Source organism: Candoia aspera, chromosome 3, assembly GCF_035149785.1.
Source record: "Candoia aspera isolate rCanAsp1 chromosome 3, rCanAsp1.hap2, whole genome shotgun sequence".
Taxonomy (NCBI): domain Eukaryota; kingdom Metazoa; phylum Chordata; class Lepidosauria; order Squamata; family Boidae; genus Candoia; species Candoia aspera.
Window position 1 is genome coordinate 14,281,622 of NC_086155.1, and position 22,231 is coordinate 14,303,852.

At 40.9% G+C, this 22,231-nt stretch overlaps 2 protein-coding genes across 4 annotated transcripts in view; both read right to left on the reverse strand.

Annotated features, from left to right (window-relative positions):
* RAE1 (ribonucleic acid export 1) overlaps positions 1 to 12,127 on the reverse strand; it is a 33,069-nt gene extending 20,942 nt beyond the window's left edge. For all 3 annotated transcript variants that reach the window (XM_063297022.1, XM_063297020.1, XM_063297023.1), the window contains exons 1-8: positions 11,995 to 12,127; positions 10,190 to 10,286; positions 9,510 to 9,614; positions 8,710 to 8,802; positions 8,376 to 8,462; positions 7,482 to 7,568; positions 2,407 to 2,478; positions 375 to 482 (exon numbers count right to left, since the gene is read on the reverse strand). In XM_063297022.1, coding sequence (XP_063153092.1) covers positions 375 to 482; positions 2,407 to 2,478; positions 7,482 to 7,568; positions 8,376 to 8,462; positions 8,710 to 8,802; positions 9,510 to 9,614; positions 10,190 to 10,279 — 642 coding nt within the window. In that variant the 5' untranslated portion in view covers positions 10,280 to 10,286; positions 11,995 to 12,127. The remainder of the gene's footprint in view (positions 1 to 374; positions 483 to 2,406; positions 2,479 to 7,481; positions 7,569 to 8,375; positions 8,463 to 8,709; positions 8,803 to 9,509; positions 9,615 to 10,189; positions 10,287 to 11,994) is intronic.
* A 953-nt stretch (positions 12,128 to 13,080) lies between these two features.
* The window catches only part of SPO11 (SPO11 initiator of meiotic double strand breaks), a 28,165-nt gene continuing 19,014 nt past the window's right edge, over positions 13,081 to 22,231 (reverse strand). The window contains exons 9-13 of the mRNA XM_063300042.1: positions 21,551 to 21,650; positions 20,119 to 20,156; positions 18,030 to 18,106; positions 15,152 to 15,263; positions 13,081 to 13,516 (exon numbers count right to left, since the gene is read on the reverse strand). Of these exons, the coding sequence (XP_063156112.1) occupies positions 13,397 to 13,516; positions 15,152 to 15,263; positions 18,030 to 18,106; positions 20,119 to 20,156; positions 21,551 to 21,650 (447 nt within the window). The 3' untranslated portion in view covers positions 13,081 to 13,396. The remainder of the gene's footprint in view (positions 13,517 to 15,151; positions 15,264 to 18,029; positions 18,107 to 20,118; positions 20,157 to 21,550; positions 21,651 to 22,231) is intronic.

Here is a 22,231-nt window from a genome sequence, read left to right on the forward strand (position 1 = left end):
GAATGTTATGTTTCTCTCCATTACATTTCATCCTATTCATTTCAGCCCACTGCTTAAGCCTGTCTAGATCTTTTTGAATTTTCTCCTTTTCTTCTAAAGTACTAGCCATCACTCCCAGCTTTATATCATTTGCATACTTTGTAAGTAAGCTGGGCCCTCAGTCATTGATAAAAACGCTGAATAGCAAGGGCCAGGACAGAGCCCTGTGGCACTGCACTCAATACTTCCCTCCAAGTTGAAGTGGAGCCATTAATCAGATACTTTCATCTACTGCAGTTATAGCTCTACATTCATCCCATTAGGATTAAGAAACCAATGCCAGCATTACAATTAAAAACAAGCCATATTCTGGAAATCAAGAAAACTCAAGTTACCTGATGTTTAAGTGGAGAGTCTATCCTTCTAAATTCAGAAGGCTGATTCTCTAACTGATAAACTATCAAGCCCCTTTCTGCAGTAGCAACAACAGCCATGGGATATACCTGAAACAAGGGAAATTACACAACAGTAGAGACTACGAACTTTCAATACTAGCCCCATGCCCTTCCTGGCTTGTGAAAGCAGCCTGGGAGGTGACATGTGGTTGGGTCCAGGCGATGGTTAATGCATCTTTGAGGGAAGGAGTGGTTCCGGTTGCCTTTAAAGAGGCACTGGTACACCCCCTCCTCAAAAAGCCATTGCTGGACCCTACTGTCCTGGACAATTTTCGTCCAGTCTCCCACCTCCCCTTTTTGGGGAAGGTGGTTGAGAAAGTGGTGACGTTACAACTTCAGAGGATTCTGGATGAAACAGATTATCTAGACCCCTTTCAGTCAGGTTTCAGGCCGGGATATGGGATATGGGACTGCATTGGTCGCGCTTATGGATGATCTCTGGCGGGAGCGTGATGGAGGCAGTGCATCCATCCTTGCTCTCCTTGATCTCTCAGCGGCTTTTGATACCATCGACCACAGTATTCTTCTGGGACGACTCAGGGAGTTGGGGATGGGCGGCGTGGTTCTGCGCTGGTTCACCTCCTTCCTCCAGGGCCGGTCCCAGTCGGTGGTGATAGGAGATGAGAGATCCGACCCTCGACCCCTGCTTTCTGGGGTGCCGCAGGGTTCGGTTCTCTCCCCTCTCCTATTTAACATCTACATGAAACCGCTGGGTGAGATCATCTGTCACCACGGGATGAGGTACCATCAATATGCTGATGATACTCAGATATATATCTCCATCCCGGGTGAAGTAAGTGATGCGGTCAGTGCCCTTTCTCAGTGTCTGGGGGCTGTGGGGGCCTGGATGGGGAGCAACAGGCTTCAGCTGAACCCTGGTAAGACAGAGTGGCTGTGGATTGATGGCTCCTTGGTATCCGGGAAGTTGTCATCTTTAGTTCTGGATGGGGTTGCACTGCCCCATTCAGATCCCATGCGTAACTTGGGGGTCCTCCTGGACTCACGACTCCTGCTCGAAGAGCAGGTGGCAGTCGTGGCTAGGAGGGCCTTTGCACAACTTCAGGTTGTGCGCCAGTTACGCCCTTTCCTGGATCGAGATGCCCTCCGGACAGTCACTCATGCCCTGGTCATCTCCCATATAGACTACTGCAATGCGCTCCACATGGGGCTACCCTTGAAGAGTATCCAGAAGCTTCAGTTGGTCCAAACTGCAGCTGCGCAAACAGTGATGAGTGCTCCAAGATCAGCACACGTAACACCTCTACTGCGTGAGCTGCATTGGGTTCCAGTTTGCTTCCGGGTCCAATTCAAGGTGTTGGTTATCACCTTTAAAGCCCTACACGGCATGGGGCCAGGCTACCTGAGGGACCGTCTCATCCCTATAACATCGACCCGCCCCACCTGATCATGCAGAGAGGGCACGTTGCGGACCCCGTCTGTAAGAGAATTTCATCTGGCGGGGCCCAGGAGGCGGGCCTTCTCTGCACTGGCGCCCGCCCTGTGGAACATTCTACCCCCCGAGGTGAGGCAGGCCCCTTTGCTCCCGACCTTCTGGAGGGGCTTGAAGACCTGGTTTTGCCGCCTCGCCTGGGATGGGAAGGGCAATAGCTCTTCCTGGGGGTGGCTGATGATGTAGAGTTCTCCCGACGGAATGGAAATCTCCCACTTGGATTTTATATTTATATTTTTATTATTTTAGTATTGGTGATTTTATGATGTCAGGTTTTTAAGGTGAATTTTATTGTAAACCGCCCAGAGTCCGCCTTTTAGGGGGAAATGGGCGGTGATAGAAATGTGAATAAATAAATACTAATTGTATAATTCAATACCAATTTTATAGTTGTGTAGTAAAAAGAGTGTTTTATTTCACATTCAAATACAAATATAAAAGTATTAACACATAATTAATTACCATGGTACGAAGAAAAGACTAACAGAGGTACTAAAAGGCCTCTGAAATTTGTTTACTTACCACATCAGCACAATAGCATCGCTCAGGCAACTGCAGTGTCATCATCGGAGTGGGGGTTCGTGTATCCCAAAACTAAATAAAAAGTTCAATAAGACCTCAATTCTCCTATGTAGTAGCAGAATGACTGTTTCATAAGATAACTCTGAAATGCCACCAAAACCCTAACAAAAATTGATTCAGAAAATATATTATTATAATGAATGTTGAGAGCCAGTTTGGTGGAGTGGCTAAGGTACCAGGATAGAAACTGGGAGATGCTGAGTTCTAGTCCTGCCTTAGGCAGAAAGCCAGCTGGGTGATCTTGGGCCAGTCACTTTGTTTAAGCCCTAGGAAGGACGCAATGGCAAACCACTTCTGACAAACCTTACCAAGAAAACTGCCGGGACTTGTCCAGGCAGTCTCCAAGAATCAGACACAACTGAACAGGAAAAAAAATGGATGTGGGAGACCAAAGATACAAATGAGTCAATGGTTGAATAAGTCATGCTTGGGCTCAGTTCCCACCTTCTGATCTAAACTGAAGGAATAAGGAGCTAAGCACTGTGTATACTGAAGTTAAATATACTTGAGTAAGAGTCCTGTTTGTAGAACTCTCACTGTTGACCTTCCTACCTTCTGAGGTACTTCAAGCACGATCCAGTTTCTGAAAAATGTTCCTTTTTATCTATATAAATAATTCTATGGAGCATTCATCTGTATTTTTTTTTAAACAAACTGTATTAAATAATGTCAGGACACCAGATAGACTATGGCCTATTAGCTTGGAAGCTCATCACCACTGGATTCATCTGTATTGTTCCAATTTTCTCTTTTTGTTGTTGCTCATAGTTTGATTTTTAAACATCTGCATTTTTAAAAAAAGTATTGCTAAAAATAGTGTCTCAAATGTAATAAACAAAAAACAGCAGCTCCTAATTGTAAAAGTTTAGAGCATTTCACATATATCCTTTACAATCGTCAGAGATGTACTGGCCCTAACTGGGAAGGGATATAAGTGAATATTATGGAATAGAGACTTCCCTAAATAAACTGATACTTGAATCAACTATTAAAGATTTCACCCTCAAGTCCACTCACTTGGAAATAAGCCTCACATTTATAGGAATGCATTTATTTATCTATCTGTCCATCCATCCATCCATTCAATTAATTTACATGGCCGCCAACTCAAACAAGTGACTCTGGGCAGCAAATGATCATAAAATCAATTAAAACTAAATTACAACACAATACAAAAGTAAATATACACAGCAGCCGAGAAAAATATAATCCAAAGATGTTAACATAATCAGCAAATGGGCCCCTTAACATACTCAGGGCCCCAGGCCTAGGCCCAGAATCAGGTCTTCATGGCCTTACAAAAGGCCAACAGGATCGGGGCCATCCTAATCTCTGGAGGGAGAATGTTCCAGAGGGCAAGTGCTATGGCAGAAAAGACATGCTTCCTAGTCCCAGCCAGCCAACGTTCCTTGGCTGACGGGACCCAGAGCATGTACATCCTGCCAGACCAGATGGGCAGGAACAACTGGGAGAAGATAGTCCCTCAGGTAACCTGACCGAAGCCATGAAGGGCTTTAAAGATGACAACCAGCACCTTGAACTGCACCTGGAAACACACTGGCAATTAACGCAGCTCACGAACCAGTGGTGTTATGAATCCCGAGTATCTGAGACCATTTATTACTTGTGCAGCTGCATTCTATACCAGTCAAAGCTTCTGAATACTTTTCAAGGAAGCCCCATTTACAGCATGTTGAGGGCATGAGTGACAGTAAGCAGAGCCTCCTGGTGCAAGAATGGGTGCAACCGGCGCACAACCCAAAGGTGTGTAAAGGCCCTCTTAGCCATGGCTACCACCTGCTCTTCCAGCAGGAGCCTTGAGTCCAAGAGGACTCCCAGATTGCACACTGGGTCCATATGGGGCAGTGCCACCCCATCCAGGACCAAAGGTGAAAAAACGTTGGCAATGGAAGGCCCAAGTACCCAAAACCACTCAGTCTTGCTTGGGTTGACCTGAAGCCCATTGCGCCCCATCCAGGCCCCTTCAGCCCACAGGCAATGGGACAGGACATCCACAGCATCACTCAGGCAGCTGGGGTGGAGATATAAAGCTGGGTATCATCAGCATACTGATGATACCGCACCCCAAACTGTCAGATCACCTCACCCAGCAGCCTCATGTAGATGTTAAATAAGGAATTTCTTATTCTACTATATCCTAACACTTAATCATTTTTCCATAATATAATTATAATTAAAATAATAATTTCCACAATCATTTTTCAAACACAAACTAGAACTGCTATTTATTTATTTAATTAATGTTTTATCCTGCCTTTATTATTTTTATAAATAACTCAAGGCAGCGAACATACCTAATACTCCTTCCTCCTCCTATTTTCCCCACAACCACCACCCTGTGAGGTGAGTTGAGCAGAGAGAGAGATACTGGCCCAAAGTCACCCAGCTGGCTTTCATGCCTAAGTGTAATGATTGCCTATTCTAATGTACATCAGACTCATAAGCAGGGTTTCAAAGGTATCTGATTTATTGAGAATAGTATGCAGGATCACAAAGAAAGCTGAGAATGATGAAAGCGCGGCAAATTCAAACTAAAAACCCTCGGTGCAAACGAAATCCCTCCTCCCTTAGAATCTTCTCAAGTCCACAATCCCAGGTGCTCCTAACGGTTTCTGATGGTCTGCGGGAAAAGTCCTTGAGCAGAGAAAATAACCCAAACACATTCCATTGTCCTGATTTCACATACAGAGCCTGGTACGAAGTTTCACAGCAGCTCCCTCCCAAACAGAAACGCGCATCAGCACCATGGCATGTGAAACGTTACGATGTATGAACTACATTGAAACAGTGAACATGACACTAAGGTGGGACCAGAACTCACAGACTCCTTGTTTCTAGCCCAGCACTTTAACTATTAAGGCCTACCTTGTGGTGGTAAGAGCAGCGAAACATCAGTATTTCTCCGCTCTTGTTGCATCTGTGGAATGCTGCCTGGCAGCCCTGTTCAAGATTACCCGATCCCTTTTGGGGAAAGGGGATCCAGAAATCCATCTACAGGGCTGTGCTGAGCAGTTTTCTGGGCATTTGCAGGATAAAATCGCTCAGAACCGTTCCAAGTTGGACTCCAAGCATGAGTCAGGGTCTGGGGAGGTGCCTGGGGAATGTACTTACCTAGTTATCTGGGAACAATTTGACCCTGTTGGGCCTGAGGAAGTGGACAGGATCCTCTGGACTGTAAATGCCACCACTTGCCAATTAGATCCATGCCCCTCCTGGCTGGTGAAGGCAGCTCGGGAGGGGATGTGTGGTTGGGTCCAGGCCATAGTAAATGCATCCTTGAGAGTGGGGTATTTCCGGCAGCCTTGAAGGCAGCACTGGTACAACCCCTCCTCAAGAAACCATCGCTGGACCCTACTGTCCTGGACAATTTTCATCCAGTCTCCCACCTCCCTTTTGGGGCAGGTGGTTGAGAAAGTGGTGGCGTTGCAGCTCCAGAGGATCTTAGATGAAGCGGATTATCAAGACCCCTTTCAGTCAGGTTTCAGGCCTGGTTATGGGATGGAAACGGCATTGGTCACACTTATGGATGACCTCTGGTGGGAGCGGGATGGAGGCAGTGCGTCCATCCTAGCTCTTCTTGACCTCTCAGCGGCATTCAATACCATCAACCATGGTATCCTTTTGGGTTGGCTCAGAAAGTTGGGGGTGGGTGGCATGGTTCCACACTGGTTCACCTCCTTCCTCCAGGGCTAGTCCCAATCGGTGTTAATAGGGAGTGAGAGATCCAGCCCGTGGCCCCTTCTTTGTGGGATGCCACAAGGTTCAGTACTCTCTCTGCTCCTTTTTAACATCTACATGAAACCTCTGGGTGAGATCATCCGTCACCACAGGATGAGGTGTCATCAATATCCTGATGATACTCAATTATATATCTCTATCCCAGGTGAAGTAAGTGATGCCGTGGCCACCCTCTCCAGGTGTCTGGGGGCTGTGAGGGTCTGGATGGGGAACAACAGGCTTCGAATGAACCCTGGTAAGATGGAGTGGCTGTGGATTGACGGCTCCTCGGCTTCCGGGAAATTGTCATCTTTAGTTCTGGATGGGGTTGCACTGCCCCAGACAGACTCGGTGTGTAATCTGGGGGTTCTTCTGGACTCACGACTCCTGCTCCAAGAGCAGGTGACAGTCGTGGCCAGGAGGGCCTTAGTGCAACTTTGTGTTGTGCACCAGTTACGCGCCTTCCTGGAACAAGAGGCCCTTCAAACAGTCACTCATGCCCTGGTCATCTCCCATATAGACTACTGTAATGCACTCTATATGGGGCTACCCTTGAAGAATATCTGGAAGCTACAGCTGGTCCAGAATGCAGCCGTGCGGGCAATCTTGGGTGTCCCAAGGTTTGCACATGTAACACCTTTGTCCCGTGAGCTGCACTGGGTTCCAGTTTGCTTCCAGGTCCAATTCAAGGTGTTGGTCATCACCTTTAAAGCCCTACATGGCATGGGACCAGGATATCTGAGGGACCGTCTTGTCCCTATCACATCGACCCACCCCATCCGGTCATGCAGGGAGGGCATGTTACGGACCCCATCCACAAAAGAATTCCATCTAGTGGGGTCTTGGAAGCGTGCCTTCTCTGCAGTAGCTCCTGCCCTTTGGAACATCCTTCCCCCAGAGGTGAGACAGGCCCCCTCGCTCCTGGACTTCCACATAAAACTAAAAACTTGGTTTTGCCAGCAGGCCTGGAGCGGGAACAGTCACTCCTGGGGATGGCTAGTGCCCTAGAATGATCTGAGAAGGGCCCACTATACTCATGGACTGACAGAGAACTCTCGGCCACCTAGATTCTATCACATTTTTATTTTTTATTGTATTTATAGTATTTATAAATGTTTTCAATTTTAACTCTGCTTTTATTGTAAACCGCTCAGAGTCCCTCCTTTGGGGGGGAGATGGGCGGTGATAAAATTTGATAAATAAATGAATAATAAGTATTACACAGAATTGCAGAAAACATTTTGAAATGACTTTTTAAAAAAACTTACACAGCTTACCTTTAATGTTTTATCCCAACTTCCGGTCATCACACAACTGTAATTTGGTGCTTTAATCCAATGGATGGTCTTTACAGGAGCTTCATGCTGAAGAATATGTTTAAAAGGTTTCTGGAATCACTTCCCATTCATTCAATTACAGATTTCACTTTTTTGTAAAAAAAAAATAAAAAAAAAATTGGCCTAGTCTGATGTTTGCTAAGGCTCTTATATTTTTCCTATGCTCTCCAATTTAATACAGACTTATTATATTTTTGGCCCTATTAAAAACACATTAAGTTTTAATTCAAACCCACAGATCTCACTCCATAAGCACCAAGATCATTATATTTCAGTCAGTCCGTACTTTTCAAAGATCTGGAAACAACTTCCCTTCACAGAGGAGGAATAACCTGAACAGCGTATGCTACATTCCAATCAATAATACATAATTAACTTTTAATCCCACTTAAGAAAAAAATGAATAGTTCTTAGGGACAAGACTCTCTGTGTGATGAAAGCATCATGTACAATTCCTTACCAAGCAGCTCCATCATTTAAAATATATGCCTTTGAACATACCTTAAAATATCGACAAAGGTTGATGCCCTTTCTTAGAAATTAAAATTAAATGAAGCCAACTGATTAGTATACATAACCAATCTGTTTGAGATTCTGTACTCTGCAAGAAAACTTAATTTCTTTAAAGAAATTATCTTAAGAATTAAGTGAAAAATAAAATTTGAATCAATTATTGTTTCTAACAAGCCTTTTTCCCATTTTGTGGGAGAAATTGTGCTGAGAGTTAATAAATCAAAATCTTTGGTGTTATTTTTTTATTATTTACTTGCATCTTCATGATAAAAGTGTAATGAATCCCTTACAGAGAAAACAGTGAACATTTGAAAATAGTACCTGTGCAATTTGTATTGCTTGATTGCTGTTAAGATCCCACATTTTGGCAGTTTTATCACAGGACACTGTGAAAACTTTACTTCCATCCTATTAAACAACAGAGAACAAAAAACTGTATTCTGTAGTGCCTACTGATGGTGAAGACATTTTAAAAGGAAACATCATGCTCTTAAGTAGTTAGACTTCTAAAATGGGGTTGCTCTTCTCATTCCAGGATACTTTTCTCCAATAAGGAGATTGCTAAGGTTTTAGACAATGGTTTTGATCTCACTCTTCTCCTGTCAACACCATTATAGATCTTTAAGAACGTTTCTTGTGAAATAATGAGACGTACATCGCTCCAGCAAACATCTAGTACTGGTCCTGTATGCATCTGTTGGGCTTTTGGAATAGTCTGTCCATTATCTTGGATTTCCCAACAACGAACCTGAAATAAATAAAGACATTTGTAAATATGAATTAGATAGCACTTGGAATGTCTTTTACCCTGTCTTTTTGATGCTGAAGTACATTTAGCTTTATGAAAAGACAACAAGGCAAAAGGGTTAGGCTGTCCATTGAGAGGCTCAACCTACTGTTATTTTAATAAAGATCTTGGAAATCAATTTATATAGCTACTGGGCCATGCTTCTCTCAGTAGTTTTCTAAGTTACAACACAATAAAATGTTTCATAAATAGAAACCTGAAAAAAGGTGTTTTCTGATGAAACAGACACCAGTGCACAGACGCTCAAGCAGCAGTAATATTGACTTACTCCAGACTTAGGAATTGTTAAAGGGGCTCTTTCTATTTTAGTGCAGGTTCAGAAAAATATATAATTAATAGAAATTTGATGAGATGACACCAATTAGTAACTCAGTCCTGAAATTTTAACTCATTTCCATTTTAATACTGTGAGAGGTTTTATCCTGAGATACCTTTAGAACAAATTATGAAGTTGCAGCATTTCTGCACCGTTATTACATTGCTACAAACTCATTTTGTCTCATAGAAGTAGCATGCAATTACCTTAACCACTGCCCACTTATGGATATCACATTTTGTCTGCAAGATGCAGTCATTTTCCATTCAGCAAATGCAGGGAAAGTGGAATGCATGGTATGCCTCATTGTCTATTTTCATTTGTTACTTACATCATTTGCCCATGATCCTGCAATAAGGAAATTACCCGGCAATGTTGGTGGGCTGAAAGCCAAACAACCTATACTGTCGTCAGGTGGTGAAGCAACTTCAATATCCTAGAAAAAAGTCAAAGTTAAAATGTGTTATAATGGGGAACACACACCATACACTTTAAATTAAGAAACTCTAATCGGAAAGGTCAAATCAAGAGTCACAGCTACACTTCTACAGTGGGGAAAAATTTAGGAAAATAAAATTGCAGTCTGGTCCAATAAATATCATCTGCATTTAAATCTCATCAATTGTGACTTAACATACTACTCTTTTCCCTCTTCCTGTCTGTCAAAGAACTATCAAATCATATATAGCCATTAGGGTTGTGCATACTTCAAAAGTGATGTGGAAATGTGAAAGCTAAAAAGGTCAGGCTCAAGGTCCAAAGCGCTTTTTCCTGAATAATGTTTTTAACAGTGCATAACCCTAATAGGTATCTGGATTACAGTTCTAACAATTATAGTGCAGTCTCAAAATCTCACTCCAAATGATGCATAAACTTAAACCAATAATATTTGGATTCAGCCAAAGGGATTATTCACACATACACTAATAGGCAAACTTCTTATCTTTCGAAGTTAATAATGTTCAAGGTGTTTGTGTGAAGTGATTTAGTTTCTTCCAGTGGCTTAATTACCTTCATCGGGTTGTGGTTGTCGGTAGCAGCGCTACCAAACATACTGGTGCCTCCAGTTCCAAATCCTGATGTTGACACAAACAAGCTCATCTTGGTCCTGTGCTAAGAATGCAGAACTCCTGGAAGTTATTTGCTATACAAAGTGTTCAAAAAATCAGTATCACTCATTAAATAAATGACTCTTATTTATAATACAGGCCAATTGCTTTTATAATTGAAAGCACATTAATACAATTTAAACAGAAATGTAAAAAACCATAACACACACCTCTTTGTAAATGCCTATCTCTTTTTTTTATCTGCAGTTGCTCTCTCCTGGGGTCAGGGCCTTTCCAGCATGTTATCTTTTATTTGGAAAACCTTCCCTCCAAAAGCTCACTAAGCATTAACCTCAAAGTTACTTATTGTGAGACTAAGACTTACATGTGTTTAAGCACTCCAGTATCTTCTATAATTTATTTTAATCTTGGATTCATGCCTTCAGCTGAAGTTTATTTAATCTGCAAATACTGTCCACATGACTTTTATTATTTTTAATATGGAAAGGTTTTTTTTTTTACACATTTAAATGTTTCTTAAAGTACAGTTTATTACATTCTAGGCTAGCCAATAAATAACATTTCAGTGAATGAAATATGTCTTCCAGCAGAATCACATGCATAGTCGTTAGATAATAATTAGTTTGAGCCACTTCGGTGTAGGGGTTCAGGTGCTGGTCTAGAAACCACGAGACAGTGAGTTTTAATCCTGCCTTAGGCATGAAAGCCAGCTAGGTGACGTTGGGCCAGTCACTCTCTCTTAGCCCAACCCACCTCACAGGGTTGTTGTTGTGGAGAAAATAGGAGGCAGGAGTATTCGGTATGTTTGCCACCTTGAGAGATTATCCATCCATCCATCCATCCATAGGTGGGATAAAAATCTAATAATAATACCTTGAAATATATACAAATACACATACATATATACACACATATATATTAATAAAGGTAGGATAAAAATCTAATAATAAAATCTTGAGATATATACATATAAATGTGGGATAAAAATCTAATAATAATAATACAGGTCTAGCTTTATTCAATGGGATTTACACATAGAGGCCTATGGCTTGGTGATCCAAGGTTTTGATTCTATCTATCTAGCCACAGTACTGGCTGAGGAATTCTGGGAGTTGAGGTCCACTCATGTAAAGTTGCCAAGTTTGAAAAAGACTGGCCAAGACTTAGGTAGCAGCATGTCCCACTGCATTCAATGGGGTCTTACTTCTGAGCCGATTTATATATTGCCATCAGATCATTCCAGTATGGACTCCATAATCTTGACAGCCAGATTCTGGGTTTTCTTGGGAACCAGAAATCCCCGTGGGGTCGCCAACGGCTCTTTTTCTGGCACCCTTTTCTTATCCGCTGACCCCCGAGTGCCTCAGCTCAGCCCCAGCGAGAGTCCCAACCAACCCAGCCCGTTGCCTGGCCGAACGGCAGCGAGGACCCAGACCGTATCTGTCTTCTCTTCTCTTCCTGATGGGACTGCAGCTCCAATAATCCCAGGTGAGCTGGCTGGGAATTATGGGGAGAGTAGTCCAACATACTGACGAGGGGAAGCCGGTCAAGGGAACAGCACGACTGGCTAGGCAGCTATTCCCCTCCGATCAGAGTTGGGGAAGAAAGGGAAGTTATTGAGCTTATTCTATCGACCAGCAGTTTATCGGCACCCCCTCAGCCCCCAACGGTCTTCAGAAAAGGACAGAGACCGAGGGAGAGAAGCGGGACGATGGAGCCCCGCCGACCCAAAGCCGCCTCGCCGACCTCGGAGACCTTTTCCAGAGAGGAGCCTTGTTCGAAGAGGCAGAAACGCGACTCGGGCGGGCCGGGACGAGGGAAAAAAACACCCACTCACCAATTCTCCACCTCCCTCAAGCCGGCACGCCGAGCAGAACCACCGGGACGGTCCTCGAAGCCTAGGCCCTTCTTCACTGCGCATGCGCCAAGCCACGTCTGTTGTCATTCGTCAGCAGCAACACACGGATTAATGGTGGGCGCGGCCTGTGGAGGCCGGCGAGGCGCGTCGGCTTTGATTTTTCGCGCGAGGTCTGCAGAGTTTTTGCGGAACAGCTTGCAATGTTGTTGTCTCGGTGGCGTGCGCGGGGGGGGGGAAGATGGGAATGCGTTTGCTCAAGCGCAGACAGAGAAGAAAGGGGTATAAATCAAGCTGCTTTAAAGTAGTCGCTCCAAACGTGGGGGCTCGGGGTGTGCTAGATGCTAACCCACTCAGCCTCAGGTCTCCACCTTGGGAAAATAGCTCTTAAATCAGTTCGCTATGGATTTTACCAAAGGGGCTGCTTAAAGACAGATTGGATTGCTAATGATTGCAGATACCGTATAGTGTTTTAATGGCAACTTTGACCTGTGTTTTTCCTCTGATAGAAAATAGAAAATTGTCTATGAGCTGCATTAGTGTGAAGGAATGCAAGTATACTTCATGCTATTTCTTACTTGGAACAATATTACTTTTGGTCTGATGGTTTTCTTCAGTATTGTCGAGACATGTTACCACATACATAACGGTTCCTTGCCTTTTGAAAGAAGGCTGTACACATAACAGAATATTTCAACATTTAAATTTGGTCCATGTTGTACAAATGGATAACAAAAAAGGGGGGAAATCCTTAACGGTTATTTTCCCATTCACGTTTGATTTTATTAAGAGGGTAAAACTAAACAACTTCATTCCTAGGCTTATCTAATAGTGTAGTGTAAGTAATGATAACTAAAGGCTAACATTCTCATTAGATTAATTCTAATTTTTATATCAGACACAGTTCATGAACAAGTATTTTTAACTAGTAAATTGTGACAATGCATTTTTAAAAATAGTATTAACTTGTCCTTTTGTTTTCTGTATTTTTCTTTTTGAAACATGCTATTTATTATAAAACGTATGAAAAAATAATATAGATAGGAAATAATCATTGTTCCTAACAGAAAATTAAAGTGAAATACTAATTCATATAGAAATGTATTTTACATGACTGAAACTTTTTAAAGATCTCTCTCAACACCTCTGAAATAAGTTAAAGTCCATTGGGGATAATTATCTGTATCTTATCTTTTGTTTTCTTACATGTTCTGTATCGTTTTACTTACTGTTTTTTCATTTCTATTCTTTCAAAATATTCATTAAAAAAACTTTAAAAGGATGTCTGAATATTTATATCCATCCACCAAATTGCAGCTTATTTGGCAAATATACTCTGGAAAGATAATCTGTTGAAAATGAAGTCAAAGCCTGAATTTCAGCCTTCATTTTAGATGTTTCCATAATCTCTAACTGTAAAGGAAAAGCATTGGAAATTAGTGTTTCAATAAACATTGATTCAGATGCATAATTCAAAAGACAAACACTTTATGCCACTTATTCCACATTAGAAATATGATTGACCTTAACTATACAGACAAGCAGAGGTTATTTTGCTTCAGTTCAGTACCAGATGAATTGCACTGAATCAATGACCTCAGGAGAGTCAAAGTCAGAGACAATCCCTTGGTGTTCTCTCCTAATCCAGGTTGGAATTAAAAAGTGTGACAACAGCTTGCATTAGCAATATACTGGCTAAAGAAGTTCTGGTGGTCTTTTCTATCTATGGACTAAAAAAAGTAGGGGGATTTGTGGATCTGATCATGCACTACTGAAGTGCCTTCAGTCTTTCAGCCAGGATCAACACAGTTACCAGGTTGCCCAACCACAAATATGTGGTTTCCATGACATGTCCTGGAAGTGGCATGTGGACTCTCTGACCTCATTTACATCTCTCAAATCCAGCACAAGTCAAGCTTATACATCTCGGATATTTCCTCCAGTTGGTAGCCAGCTTTCTTTGCCTTTGGGTAAGCACTTAAAGCCTGAAGTGTGTTATAGCACAGAGGTTGCCTTCTGCTGTCCCTTTCTAGACTAAAGTCTGCAAGGTCTGCTGGAAGCACACGTTGTTTTGCCCTTACAGGGAGGGGAATGTTTAGACCTGCTGCTAGTCAAGGAGACATTTTATCCAGTTCAAAGCTGTTCAGGCCAAAGCTATGCCACGCAACTCTGATTTTAAACCATTTCTTCAAATATCAAAATTAGGTTTTCTTAATTATTTAGGCTGATGAGCTGATGGTATTTTGTCTATGTTGAATAGCAGAGAGAAGCACCTGAGTTCTGGAAATACTTTTAAATGCTTTTCTAAAGCTAATAGAGACAAGTGCAGTTCCAGAAAGCCAATTTAATGGTCCTCCAGTCCACGAGGCAACACAAAACATGTCAGCATGAATTTTCTGTGTCTAATCTACTGCCAGACTCCCACAACTTAGCGCATTTTACAAGGGATCTCATCCACATAGTCTCTTAGCTATGCTAACATTTCACACTAGTCTGCATTTCTGGATATATCAGGAGGACTTTCCCACTACAGCCAAGGGCTGCCATTGTGTGTGACCTGCTAGCATGGATATTGACACACTGCAGAGGATCTGTGGGATCCCTGCATAGAACGTCCAAGGTCCCTCCCAACCCTATGATTCTATGTCGTCAGATCACGGGGGGCCACAACCTGCTAACAAGGCTACTGACATGCTGTACGTAGGAGTGGAGTGAAACGACATTCTTGCAGCAACCAAGCAGCCAGTAGATGTTGGGTGGATTATTGTATAACCAGTTCATTGCTGCCAAAATGCAGCATATCATCCAAGATTAAGGCTTCTGCCAGGAAAAGTTGAAAAACACCTGTTAAATTCTGGCTCAGAACAGCCAGCCATTTGGCATCAGCTATGGGCTGAAGATGAGGAGAAGGCTCATGTGGAGCGATCAGTTAGCTCAAGTGAAAGAGGAGACATGTAGTTGTGCCATAGAACTCTACCAACAATATAAATGAATTAGCTCAAACTGATTATGATATAAAATACAGAATTTAATATGATCTGTACATACTTCTTTTTTCCAGGCTGGCTGACGAGCAATATAAGGTCTTGCCTGTAAACTGGCTAGTTTAGTCTGATCTTGTTTAGTCAGTGGAATTAGTACGCACTTGGGAATATTCAGTCTAAAAAACATTGATTAGTCCGGCTGTGCTTATTTTCACAGTTAAAGAATCTTATTTTTATTTTTCATAAAATAATAGCGTGGTACTGTTTGGAATAAAAATCCAATAAGATTAACACTGTCAAATATAATGTTCAACTAAAGGCTTTACACATTTCAGGGACCATGAGGTGTTACTAGCGGCCCATCATATGAATTGATCATTAATCTACTTAACGTGTCTCACTGCCTCAATTCATTAGTTACGGCTTGCATGTTTTATCATTTTGCTAATGGGAAATAAATGAAGGAGGGTGATAATTCAGGGTGCTTCATATCTGCCCTAAGGCTCTTAGAAGTTGGTGCTATCTTTTGCTACACACGGTTTGGGACTTTATCCACCTTTGTTCTCATCCAGGCCCTGGGACAGACCCAGCCACTAGTGCTGAAGACCTCCCAGATAGGCTGACCATACGTCCCATTTTGAATGGGACAGTCCCATTTTTTTAACATTTCCTGACTGTCCCATCATTTTAATATAAATGTCAATTTTGTCCCGTTTTTTTAAAAAGTTGGAGCCATTATTGGGAAAAGCGGGAAAAAATTGAAATTGAAATTGAAAAGGAGGCTGACTTGGCAGTACTCTATCCGGTGGGAAACCTAGAGTGGAACCACAGGAACAGCTGATTAGCGGTGAGCAGGAGGAAGAGTCGCTGACGCCAATCAGTGCAGTAGAAGGTGGTTGAAAAAGCGCGCCCAGCAGAAAAGAAGCCGATTGGCTCTCAGGCCAAAATGGCGGGAAGAAAATAAAATAAAAGGGTGCGCCAGAGAGGAACAGGTTGTTGGGGACAACAGTTCACTAGACTCCTCCGTTCCTGTCCTCCGGTCCCAGCTCGCCGCCATCCTCAGCCCTCCTGCACCGTCTCCACCCAATGCCACCCCTGCACCAGCCTCTCCGGACCCAACCACTGCCACACCTCCCTCTCCTGCACCTTCCCAGCTTACTGTTGATAACATTTTTTATTGTCTTTTTTGTGAATACGGAGTATTACATAAGTTTAACCCCGTCCTGTTTTGCCTTCCCAATGTCCCGTTTTTGTCTCAAGGACATATGGTCAGCCTACTCCTAGATGAGATGAAAATGTACATAAAACTTCTGCAGTGGAGAGTATGTTTAAGATTGTCTTCTCTGATAAATGAAACTAACTCCATTTGATAACAGAGATTTAGCAAGCAGCAATACACATTCTTTGAAAATCAGAGGTAGAGAGCATCTGCATCCTTGCCTGAACATAGTGACTGTATAGCAATTTTCCTAGGGAAACTGAAAAATCTGAGGAAAAATTCTACATCTTAAAACATTATATGAATTACATGGATTGTGTTGTATCAGTTACAGCGCTTTTGTCAATCAGGGAATGGAAAATACGAAGAGGTTTGGAACCTTATGTTTTATAATATGGAATTATTTCCAATTCACATTGGGAATTTGAGATTCAAAGAGGACACGATTTCATTAAAAAAGAAATTCATCCATAGCTATAATGGAGAAGCATCAAAATGCTTGGAGCTGCTTCATTTTTTTTTCGCATTAAGGCATGAGAATACTGTAATAGGGCTGCTATAAAAGGCATTAACCCTGCCAGGTTTCAGGTGATATTGTCCAGAGTTTCACTTCAACGTATTTTTTAAGAGATTTAAACCTCCAACCATACAGCATTTAGGAGTATTTAGAAGTTTTTGTTTTATCTATATTGCATTTTATTCTTTAAAAAAACCCTCTTTATAATCTGAAATACAGATACGCGGTGGCGCTGCGGGTTAAACCGCTGAGCTGTCGATCAGAAGGTTGGCGGTTCGAAACCGCGCGGCGGGGTGAGCTCCCGTTGTTAATCCCAGCTCCTGCTCACCTAGCAGTTCGAAAACATGCAAATGTGAGTAGATCAATAGGTACCGCTTCGGCGGGAAGGTAACAGCGTTCCGTGTCGTCATGCTGGCCACATGACCCGGAAGTGTCCTATGGACAACACCGGCTCTAAGGCTTAGAAACGGAGATGAGCACCGCCCCCTAGAGTCGGACACGACTGGACTTTACGTCAAGGGAAACCTTTACCTTTACTAGAAGTTTTTGTTTTATCTATATTGCATTTTATTCTTTAAAAAAACCCTCTTTATAATCTGAAATACAGATATTGGATTTTAGATTTATATACTAATGAAAGCTTGCTGTTCAAGCTGCATGCTCAAGGTTTGGGCAAACGAAGACTTGGGAATGAGTTGACTCAATATTTCATGTTATTTGGAAGAGACTTGGAAGTTCTGGCAGAAATCCCTAGAGGGTCAGAATACATACTGTAAGCATGAGACTCAAAATTCTTAGATTAAATTGTTATATATTTACTATTTATTTCTACATTTATACTTGTTTAATCATGGAATATATGTGGCTTTGTGTGTCACAACTGAATGAAGAATAGTAAAGAATGATTCAATTTAAAGTTTTAGTCATGCAATACTCTTACATGTATTTAAATAAATCTCATAGACGTCAACAAAAGTTGCATCCAAGCCAATATTTTTAGAACTTGTTGGTTAGTGTATGTGCTTCATTTTCAATATTGGATAAGGCACTGAGCCTTATCCTGATGGTTATATTTAAGGCACTGCAGCTATATCCCATGAATATTTGTGCAGAATAAACCAATAGAACTCTTCTAACTGTATTAAGAAAAACATAATTTTTGGCTTTTTTTTTTAAATTAAAAGAATGATAGTTAGAAAAACTAACCGATAAAAATCAGATGGAAGGAGGCCAAGCCATCTTATAGCTGGAACCGTGAGGCGATGGGCTTCAAATGACATAGACTGAAACATGAAATCACAAACCTTTTGCTCAATATATCCGCTTTTAGTAGACTGAAACTTAATATAAGACTTTTAATGATGAGTGTCATTATAGGGATATCTACTTTGATTGATTGACTGATTATGTGCCATCAAGTCATTGTCGACTCTTAGCGATCACATTGATAGATTTTCTCCCTGACAATCTGTCCCTAACCTGGTTCTTCATTTCTTCCAATGGTGCACTCATGGCTACTGTAACTGAGTCTATCCACCTTGCTGCTGGTTGTCCTCTTGGAATCATCTACTTGGAAAATTATTATTTTTGTCCTACAAATTGTGGCAGTGATAATTGATTAGACAATGGCAGAATCAAGTTCCCCTTTTTGCTGCAATATTTGAATCAGCTCTTCTAAAACTTCAGCAGAACCATAAGAAAAAACATGGGTTACATCCATCTGTGAATTTATATGTTTTCTATTTAACTAGACCTAAGAAAGAAAGCATGATAAAAATTAAAAACACCTGTTTATGTGGCAAAAGCAGCTGAATTGAAAAAAGGGGAGAACAACAAATATTACAGTATGCATTGGAGTCTAATTCTCTTCTCTGATGTGCAAAATGGGCATTTGTAGGGAGAAGCAGCATGTGGGAGTGTTCTTATTCCTTTCTCCCTCTATAAGGTTCTGATAAACTGCCTTTACACCGCATCAGGGGTATGAGAGATATCTGCTAACCAAGTAAGGAAATACAGTTAAGGGGACCGGCTGTTGAAGAAATACCTTCCACCCCAAGCCGAGGCATTTTGTAAATACTTTCAGGCATACAATGCTGCAGCAGACATATGGTTGAGAATTCAGTTTTTGTGGCTCAACTTGAAGGAAAGAGGGAAACTATGCGTTTTCCCAAGCAGTACATTGATGTACCATAGCTAGGTTTCCTTGTGTTTGATTTAAAAAAAAAAACATTGGATGGATTTGGGATGGAATGACATTTACCCTGAAGATTGGGAGTGGAATTAAAATTGACTTTTACCTCAGTTGAACAATTACTATAAAGATGCCTTAAATATTTTCTTCATTGAAATATTTACAAAAAAAAAAAAAAGGATCATATTGCGAGTTTAGGCCTGAAAGCCGGCTGGGTGACCTTGGGCCAGTCACTTTCTCTCAGCCCAACTTGGTGCAATGTAGACTAGCCTCCTTGTGGTGCACCCCAGGCAACTTGACTTGTCACGGCTAAATGGTCTACACATCTGGCTGCCGGACCTCACAAGGATTTCCCAGCAAGAAAAAGCAGCATGAACACCGAACTGCTAAGCCATACGATAAATATATTGTGAGTGAACACCATGTTTATTTTCCTCTCAGAATAGAGAAGACCAGGTGCTGTAGTTGGATTTTCTTTCTATTTTTTCTTTTCTGCACTTTCTATGTTTTCTTTTTATTCTTTCATTTTATTTAGTTTGTATTACTTTTATCTTTTTAATTGTACTTTTTAATAAAATTACTATAAAAACCTAATTGTTAAAGTATGACATACAATTCAATCCCTCTCTTCCCCCATCAAAGCACAGGCAATGTTGTCAACAAGGTACAAGTGTTTCCTTGATTCCTCTCTCTAGGAATCTTGTAAATCTGAAGTTTAAGATATAACTGTAGTGCTGGATTGGAGTTTTTCCTGGCTTCCATGTTATTGATTATTATTAATGCCCAGTAGGGGGCTCCCTTGTTCTGAATAAACTGCCAGTGTATTTTTGATCTTTTTACCTAACTTGGGAGTTCTACCTGCCAAAATTCTCAACATTTAAATTGATGTTCTCATTGTGTGGCCAATTCCAATCCCAATCCCAATCTCCCTTTCCTGATCATTTAAAAGATATGCAAATTTGCACTCAAAACAGCCTTGCAATTCCAAGCCAAAATATGAGAAACAGATAAAGTATGTCTGTGTATGTATGCATTTGCTGTCACATTTCATTTAAACCACCGTTGTGAAATAATATGAGAAGTTTAAATTTAATAAAAACTTACCACAGAACCATATTTGTAAATACTCATTATTTCGATACCTGTACAGAAACAATATCAATGGCACTGGAAAATACAGTGAGTTAAAATGTTTTTTGCAAATGAAGTAATTCCAAATTAATGAATTAATTCTAAGTATATGCATGACACAGAAGTCCCAAAGAAGACCCAGAGTTTTGAAGTCCCTTGTCAGTAGCAATGCCAGACAGAAATAATGAACAGCTTTTTCACTTTGCATGACGCATGCATTAAGATCAAGAGTACTAGATCACATTATTATTATACTAGATCTTATTTATTCCAAGCCATTTTTTGAGATAATGAAAATGCAAAATAAGGAAGAACATATAGAGGAAGATAAGCTTCTAGTAGAGAAGGAAAGTTAATCCCATCCAAGCCAGATAATTCTTCCAGGCAGCCTCTCTTCTTTCTTTTCATAACAAGAGTAAAGAATGGAAATGACAGAGGTTTAGCAAAGGTGATGAAAAGTTCTGAATGTGGGAGTGGATCTTGGAAGTGTCAAGAGAGGCTCTTGGGGGAAAAATGGAGATGGAAGAAAAAAAGTGAAAGAAAGAGTAGAATGTCTGCAGGAAGAGAAAGAGAGTCTTGTATGAAAAAGTAGATGGATTAATCTCCCAATTGAATGAATTATAAATGGATTTAAGGAAGGGGGTGTGAAAGCTGGTTGAAGCAGAATGAAAAGTACATTCTAGAATGCAACAGAACTCTGTGGAGTTATTCTAATGGGAAGTATGAAAAAACGTGGTGGGTGGAATGATGAAGTGAAAAAGGCTGTGGATTTAAAAAAAAAAGCATGTTAGCCAAACAGCAAGACAATTTGCAAAATCTGCGAAGTGCAGTGTACTTTCTGCAAGGGGTATACAAATCAGATTTCTGTTCTTCAGGAGATCCATGAGAAGTATATGAATGTAACAAAATGTTTATTATATATTTTTTAATTTAGAGAAAGTATATGATAGTCAATAGGCTTGAATTAGTTCCCACAGGAAAGGTGGATTACAAATCAAATCAAATCAATCAATGCATGAATATGGAGTTGAAGTTGGTTGAAATGCTTACTTCGAAAAGAAATTGTATGATGGGCATTTATGTCTGTATATAATATATACTAGTGTATTAAGATTTGTGACAGTATGGTTACTGAATTTGAGTTTAAAAAACTGGCTGATCAGAAGATGGGAGCTTATTCTTTTATTGCCATCTAATGATCATTTGGATTTTTTCCACCAAAATCTGTTATCCCTAAAAGAAAGAGGATAGGAAGGCTGAAATCTGTCTCTTGTCAGATCATCACATGTTACTTAGCAGAAAAAGTATTATTATTCTTCCCTTAGACAGAAAATGTTCATTACCATTTACCCAAAGACTTATGCTAGACATATGCTATAAATAGGTAGAGAATCCCCACACCTACCGTGTGGGTCAGCATCCATGAGAGCAAAGGTAGGTATGCGACAAGTATCCCATAATTTTCTGACTAGTAGTCTTGTATTGATATCTGGTACACCTTTTCCCTAAAGAAATAATTAGAATATTTATAACAATGAGACATTTTTCAAGATATGTTTAGACATGGTTGTACTTCTAGTCAAATGTATTACAGAATTGTAAATGTACAGTTTCCAGTAGAATTCAGTTTCCAATGTGTATAATCATTTTTTAAAATTGTTCATAATAATTTTATGAAACTACTAAAAACAGAAGAAACATTAATACAAAACCAATAAAAACTACTAAAAAATTAATCTCCAAAAGCTGTATGAAAAATTTGGTGAAAACAATGAGGGATTAAGGCATAACCCACAGTGCTGATTAAAGGAGTTAAAAAAACTTCCAAAAGATAAACCTGCTTTTAGATACAAACCAGGCAGGTGTCACCATTTAAAAGACTTGCAAAAATACTGTAAGAAGGTATGTCCAGTGTCTAAAAATACATTGGGTCTCACTGAGGAAGGCACTCTATAAAGCTGGTAGTGATGAGGTGACTGCCTTCAGTTGCTGCAGCCTGGAGGTTGGTGTGGCGTCCAAGTTCTCTCAAGAGTGAGTGCCCATCTGAAAGGTTTGCCTTGGAGCCCAGGGTGCTCTACTCGCACCC